A 7,716-nucleotide genomic window follows, 5' to 3' on the forward strand; every position below is an offset into this window, starting at 1 on the left:
CGGGCGGTGTGTGTTTGTCTTCCTGGTCCATGTCGTCGTGGATCGTGGAAAGGGCTTTCCCGCCCGCCTGCCTCACCGACATCAACTTCGACTTACTGATGAATTGACGAATAAAAATCAAAAACATTAAAAAATAATATTTGCACTTTCGGAAGTCATTTTTTTTTCCTGATTTTAATTTAAAAATATAATAATTAATTTTTCTTTTTTCTTTTTCAGAATTCGGGTTGTTTCGAACACAGCCCTCGTTCGAATAGTATCAATCAATCCGTGCGTTCGCCATTTGCTGAATATCTTTTATTTTGTTGTTACTTATTTTTATATGAAAATATGAATTAAAATGTTTATAATAAAAATGACATAGATTCAAATAAAAAAGACAGAAGAATATAAAGAACAAAATATATATTAAAATGCAGCATGCCTTAACTATGACATAGACGGGTCAATTTATGAGAAACAGTCACCCAACCCACAACAAATTGCAACAAAAGGTTTCTCAGTGGTTTTCAATCCCACAGGATATACTGATCAACAGAAAGAAAGTCTACCAAAATCTGACATCCGGAAATGGGTTAAAACCGAGTCATTTTCAAGATGGCCGCCGCCGAGCATCGAAATCACGAAAGGAGCTATAACTTCTTCAATTAATGACATAGAAACACCATTGTTGGTTCCAGTCATTGGTTTTAAGGGGTCAGCTATCCACTGGTGTCAACGAAATTCAGATTTGATCAGTATTGAACCTGAAATCTGAAATTTTAGGCCTGAAATCAATGAATTGTCTGTATACAATAATCAGATAGATAAATACAATAAATACATAAATAAATAGGTAGACACATAAACATCTGTCTAACTATCTTTAGGAGAAAAGGATATAGGTTTGGTTGAAATACCCGTAAACAAACATTTGCAAGATCCGATTGTTATACCATTTCAGAGTTACATGCGGGTTTTATGGGTCATATTCCTCACAGTCATCGACTTAATTTAACTTATTTGTAAGTAATGTACTACCCTTTAACTTCCTATTCATGATTTATCAGTCATTATCTCATGATAGTTCAGGCATTTTCTCTTTCGCGTTTGTATATTTTATTTATGGCAGTGGATATTCAGTGTTACACGCTAGTTATTAAAAGCTAAAAAGTTAACTACGTTGACGAAATGGCAGAACATGACAATACACACATACACACACACACACACACACACACACACACACACACACACACACACACACACACACACACACATACACACACATATATATCTTTCTATCTATCTATTTATCTAACTATCTATCTACCTATCTGTCTATATATATATATATATATATCTGTGTGTGTGTGTGTGTGTGCGCGTGCGTGTGTGTGTGAGGTTGTGATTTCAAGGCCTTGATACAGCCAGTTGTGCATCATGGAAGCGAAACCTGGACGCTATATTGTGCCTTGAGTCGCGTCTCGATGCCTTTTGCAACAGGTCCCTGCGCCGGATCACGACTACGTCGTGAGACCGGCACAGGAATTTTTCCTGCATAATCCGGGACCCCCAACGCAGGCTGTACGGGCACCTAGGTCGTTTCCCCACACTTTCAGTTCGTCTCTCGTGGGACGACCTAGGAAGTCTTGGCTTGGGCAGATCGACCTGTCGTGACGAGGTGAAGATGGGCCTGCCTGGCTGCCTTCTGAGCGAAGGGTGCGTGAGGCTATGCGCCCCGTTGGTTAGCTCCATTGACTGATATATATATATATATATATATATATATATATATATATATATATATATGGTATAAAAACCCACGTCCACGCCCGCAGATTGGTGGAATCTTCCCTAATTAAGCTGCTTCCCAATTTCAACCTGAACAGCGGCTTTTCTCCTGCTGACAGTCTCCTCGCTTCCCACATCCTTCGCCTTCTCCCGTATGCTGGCCACCCTTCACACAGTCCGCCCGACCCTCCCGACCTGACCTGCCCGACCTGATCTGACCTCCCTTCGTTTCCGTTCGTCTGTCCTCACCTGCCCCGTGTCTCCGCGTTGCCTTTCCTCTCTCTGTCTTATACCCCCTCCTCTTCCTTGCCTCCTCAGACCTGAAGATGGAATCCAGGTGGATTCCGAAACTGTAGTCTCTCTTTTTCAATTAAATCTAGTTTTACAGTGTGGGTTTTTATACCATAGTATCAACACGGTAGTGTGTTTTCTCCTTTTCATAATGGACCCCACGGTTAAAAGAAATCTCCTGTCGTTCCTGTTTGCCTCCTTCCCTGACCTGGTTCCTGCCTTTCGTGCTTACGAGGATTCTGTCATCGCCACGGCCCGACAGAAGAATCAACTTCATTTCCTCCGCGACTGCCTCGAGGAGCAGGTGCTTCCTTCCTCTATTTATAATGTTCTGAAACATTCACAGGAAGGATCTCCCTTTCCGGCCTTTGCTCGTTCCCTCCTCGTGGAACGTATCCACGCTGGTAGGAGGGATGTCGAACATGCCTTCTACCGTTCACGGGTACGTTCGGACATCCTGAAGGAGCGGCTCCCCAGCCAAGTTTTCCAGCTCTTTGCCGATATTGCCCACGATTCTTCCCGGTCCCTCTCCACCAACCATGGCCGCTCTCTCTCCCGCAAACTCTCCAGTCTCACCGCCCGCAGTCCCTGGTCCCGCTTCTCCCTCACCGACGCTGTCACCAACCTATCTTCCCTGTCCTTGACCGCCCACCAGCAACAACTCCTTGGCTTCGGTCTTTCCTTTGCCCTCCGCCCTCACCCCCTTACCTCCATCGACATTATTTCATCCTTCGACCGCTTCATCTCTTCCCATAGAAACTCCTTGCCTGATGTCTCTCTCCTTCGTGGTGCTTTCATCCCGGCCCTCGAATCTCTCCTCCATCCTAATTCTTCCATTCCCAGGCGTTACCGCGAGGCCCTTCAAAGCTTGCGCAAGGAGGAGGTCACCATTTTGCCCTCTGACAAGGGCAACTCGGTGGTGGTCCTCGACCGTGCCTCCTACCTGCAGAAGGCCCGTGACCTGTTGGACGACGCCTCCACCTATGCCCCCCTGACCAGTGACCCCCGGGAACGTATTGCTGCTACTTTCCACCGTCGCCTGAGAGCGATAGCAGCTCGTTTCCCGGAGGCGAACCTCTACCAGGTCATCAATCCTCGCCTCCCTCACTTCTACGGGCTTCCTAAAACCCATAAGCCAGCCGTGCCTCTGCGCCCCATCATCTCTTCCCGGGGATCTGTGACGCACCCTCTGGCAGCTTGGCTGGCGAAGTCCCTCACTCCCCTTCTCGGCACCTTCTCTCCTGCTCACCTCCGCCACTCTCAGGACTTCATCTCCCGTGTCCGTGGAGTCCCGCCGGCGACCATGATGAGCTTGGATGTAGACTCCTTGTTCACCAAGGTCCCGCTGGATGACGTCCTTGCTTTCCTTGAGAGGAAGCTCCCCTCTGAGGATCCTCGTCTCCCTCTGCCCACCGACGTCTTCCTCCAGCTGATTCGTCTGTGTGTGGAGTCGAATTCCTTCTCCTTTGAGGGTAGCTTCTACTCGCAGACCTTCGGCGTGGCCATGGGCTCTCCCCTCTCTCCGGTCTTGGCTAACCTGTTTATGGAATTCTTCGAGTCCGAACTTCTCCCTTCCCTCTCCCTTCGTCCGACGGTATGGCTGAGGTATGTCGACGACGTCTTCGCTCTCTGGCCTCATGACCCTGCCCAGTTCTCGGACTTCCTGACCCAGCTGAACTCCCTCTCCCCTTCCATCCGTTTCAAGGTGGAATGGGAGGCTGACAGCAAGCTCCCCTTCTTGGACACCTTGGTACATCGCTCTGCTGACCATTTTTCTTTCTCCATATACAGGAAGCCCATGCATAGTGGTATGTACATACACTTCTTCTCTTACCATCCCCTCCATGTAAAGAGAGGTGTTGCCACTTCGCTGTTCCTCCGCGCCCTCCGTATCTGTGACCCCCAATACCTGGATGGAGAGATCGACTTCCTGCGTCGTTCTTTCTCCAAACTGGGCTATCCTCGTCATGTTCTCGACGCCGCGTTATCCAGGGCACGGCGTACCTTCTACCACGACTCCCCCCTACAGAGACTCCTCGGCTGCCCGTCCTCAGCCTGCCCTACACTGAGGAGATTTACTCTCTCCGCCGCCCTCTTCACACTCTCAACTGCAGGCTGATCTCCGCCGAAACCTGGTCCACACCAGCCCACCCTCTTCCTCGAAGGTGGGCACCTATGCTATTCCTTGTACCTCCTGTGACAAACAGTACTTTGGCGAGACGGGCGCCAGTCTCACTAAGCGCCTGTCTCAACATAAGTACGCTGTTTCCAGGGGGCACAACAACAACGCTCTCTTCTGCCATCAGTGGGATACAGGCCATCTGATGGACTGGTCAGCGGCGCGAATTATCTTTCCTTCCGCTGACGTCCACGCCCGCAGATTGGTGGAATCTTCCCTAATTAAGCTGCTTCCCAATTTCAACCTGAACAGCGGCTTTTCTCCTGCTGACAGTCTCCTCGCTTCCCACATCCTTCGCCTTCTCCCGTATGCTGGCCACCCTTCACACAGTCCGCCCGACCCTCCCGACCTGACCTGCCCGACCTGATCTGACCTCCCTTCGTTTCCGTTCGTCTGTCCTCACCTGCCCCGTGTCTCCGCGTTGCCTTTCCTCTCTCTGTCTTATACCCCCTCCTCTTCCTTGCCTCCTCAGACCTGAAGATGGAATCCAGGTGGATTCCGAAACTGTAGTCTCTCTTTTTCAATTAAATCTAGTTTTACAGTGTGGGTTTTTATACCATAGTATCAACACGGTAGTGTGTTTTCTCCTTTTCATATATATATATATATATATATATATATATATATATTCGTTTGTTTGTTCGTTCAACAGTCATTCATTCCACTGCAGGATCTAGGCCTCTCCCAATTTATTATTGAGAAGTCAATTAGCAGTACCATCTTTACCTGATTGGATGCCATTCCTAATCAACCGCGGTTCAGCGCGCTAACACTTCTGCCACGGCGGCGACTTCCCCTACGACACCTACGTTTGATTCTCAAGGCGATATGTCGTTTTCTCGCCGTGATATCAGGCTCGAACCAATAGTCGGAACGCAGGTTTTTTTTTTTTTTTTTTTTTTATAAATGCCGTAGCGGGGAATTTAATTCGGGACCACAAGGGTCGGAGTCCATTGCTCTATCCATTGGACCATCACGGCAGTTACCATATAACTAGAAGACAGTGATGAGGAAAAAATATGTAATCTGAACTGTCATTATGCAATGCTCACAAGAAAATGTTTCATTGGCACCAGCTGTTCAGTCATTTTGGTTAAAAGTTTTTGTTCCCTTTTTAGCTGGTAAAATATTGGTTACATATGAATGTCATTTACACCAATGGCTTGCTGGTCTCTTAAAACCATGGAATATAGCTGTTTTCGTGATTTCAAAGCTCGGTGGCGGCCATCTTTGAAATGACTCAGTTTATCCCATTTCCGGGCGTCAGATTTTGGTAGACTTTTTTTCTGTTGATCAGTATATACAGTGGAACTGAAAACCACCGCGAAACCTTTTGTTGAAATTTGTTGTGGGTCAAGTGTTATATCGACCTGTCTAACATCACAAAACTCAGGGGAGAGAGGAAAGAGGGGGAGGGGAGAGAGAGGGGTGAGGGAGAGGAGAGAGAGAGGGGTGAGGGGGAGGGGAGAGAGAGGGGTAAGGGGGAGGGGAAAGAGAGGGGTGAGGGGGAGGGGAGAGAGAGGGGTGAGGGGGAGGGGAGAGAGAGGGGTGAGGGGGAGGGGAGAGAGAGGGGTGAGGAGGAGGGGAGAGAGAGGGGGGAGGGGGGAGGGGAGAGAGAGGGGTGAGGAGGAGGAGAGAGTGAGGGGGGAGGGGAGAGAGTGGGGGAGGGGGAGGGGAGAGAGAGGGGTGAGGGGAGGGGAGAGAGAGGGGTGAGGGGAAGGGGAGAGAGAGGGGTGAGGGGGAAGGGAGAGAGAGGGGTGAGGGGGAGGGGAGAGAGAGGGGTGAGGGGGAGGGGAGAGAGAGGGGTGAGGCGGAGAGTGAAGAGAGGGGTGAGGAAGAGGAGAGAGGGGTGAGGGGGAGAGTGAAGAGAGGGGTGAGGGGGAGGGGAGAAGAGGGAGAGGAGAGAGGGGAGAAGAGAAATTGAGGTGAGAGGGTAATGGGCGGAGAAGAGGTGGGGAGAGGGAAGGAGGGGGAGAGGGCAAGAGGGGGGAGGAGAGAGGGGGAAAAGAGAAGTTAGCAAGGAATATGGTAATCACCTGGCAGGCAACTCCTCCGGTGTGTCCTCGGCAGGCAGCTCCTCCGGTGTGTCCTCGGCAGGCAGCACCTCCGGCGCGTCCACGGCTGGCAGCTCCTCCGGCAGACCGGTACCCACCAGGTCCTTGGGCGTGTTTCCCAAGCTAGCTGGTCGTTCAGGCGTACATCCTGCACCCACCAGCTGTTCCTCCGACGCATCCCTGGCAGACAGCTCCTCCGGCATGTCCTCGGCAGGCAGCTCCTCAGGCAAACCACGTAACTCCACAGCGCGGCTGCAGGAAGGGGGTGGGGGGTTAGAGAGGGTTGGTGAGTAATGGGGAAGTGGGAGGTTGATGGGTAATAGGGAAATGGGGTGTGGGTTTGGGAATTGTTACTGACTGACGTCCAAGAAATTGGATTTAGTACTATTAGCATACACAAAAATACTTACTTACACACACACAAAATAAATAACACTAACAAAGCCAAGATCAAGAATATACATAAACACCAACCTTTCTGAAATCAAGCGGGTCGTGCACGTTGAGAGTGGTCCACGTGGCGCCGGGGGTCGCCGAGGTCCACGCGGCACGAGGGGCATGGTCGTGGCTCCCGATGCGCAGGACGAACATCAGTTTCTGCGGGAGGGAAGGGGAACTAATCACGCCCCTCCTCTCTCTAACATAAGTCCTGTCTCCCTTTCTCCCTTGTTCATAGTCCCTCCCTCTCTCCCTCACTCACTCCTCCCTCAACAATACCTATCCACATCCTCTCTCCCTCCCTCATTGCTCCTCCACTCCTACGCTCCCTCCCTCACTCACCCAACACCCATGCACGCCCTCCTTCTCTCCCTCACCCAATACCCACCCATTCCCCCTCCCTTTCCCTCTGCCTTACTCAATATTCCCCCTGACTCACCTGCCTCCCTCCTTCCCCCTCCCCTTCCCCCTGACTCACCTGCCTCCCTCCTTCCCCCTCCCCTTCCCCCTGACTCACCTGCCTCCCTCCTTCCCCCTGACTCACCTGCCTCCCTCCTTCCCCCTCCCCTTCCCCCTTACTCACCTGCCTCCCTCCTTCCCCCTCCCCTTCCCCCTTACTCACCTGCCTCCCTCCTTCCCCCTCCCCTTCCCCCTGACTCACCTGCCTCCCTCCTTCCCCCTCCCCTTCCCCCTGACTCACCTGCCTCCCTCCTTCCCCTTCCCCTTCCCCCTGACTCACCTGCCTCCCTCCTTCCCCCTCCCCTTCCCCCTGACTCACCTGCCTCCCTCCTTCCCCCTCCCCTTCCACCTGACTCACCTGCCTCCCTCCTCCCCCTCCCCCTTCCCCCTGACTCACCTGCCTCCCTCCTTCCCCCTCCCCTTCCCCCTGACTCACCTGCCTCCCTCCTTCCCCTTCCCCTTCCCCCTGACTCACCTGCCTCCCTCCTTCCCCCTCCCCTTCCCCCTGACTCACCTGCCTCC

The 7,716-nt window shown here is 51.6% G+C and overlaps 1 protein-coding gene across 1 annotated transcript in view; it reads right to left on the minus strand.

The window, feature by feature from the left end:
• The window catches only part of LOC125039731, an 11,212-nt gene extending 4,229 nt beyond the window's left edge, over window positions 1–6,983 (minus strand). Inside the window, exons 1-3 of the mRNA XM_047633965.1 lie at window positions 6,772–6,983; window positions 6,280–6,549; window positions 1–95 (exon numbers count right to left, since the gene is read on the minus strand). The exon at window positions 1–95 is cut by the window's left edge and continues 66 nt beyond it. Of these exons, the coding sequence (XP_047489921.1) occupies window positions 1–95; window positions 6,280–6,549; window positions 6,772–6,857 (451 nt within the window). The 5' untranslated portion in view covers window positions 6,858–6,983. The remainder of the gene's footprint in view (window positions 96–6,279; window positions 6,550–6,771) is intronic.
• Window positions 6,984–7,716: the final 733 nt, after the last annotated feature.

The sequence above is a fragment of the Penaeus chinensis genome, chromosome 27 (assembly GCF_019202785.1).
Source record: "Penaeus chinensis breed Huanghai No. 1 chromosome 27, ASM1920278v2, whole genome shotgun sequence".
Classification (NCBI taxonomy): Eukaryota; Metazoa; Arthropoda; class Malacostraca; order Decapoda; family Penaeidae; genus Penaeus; species Penaeus chinensis.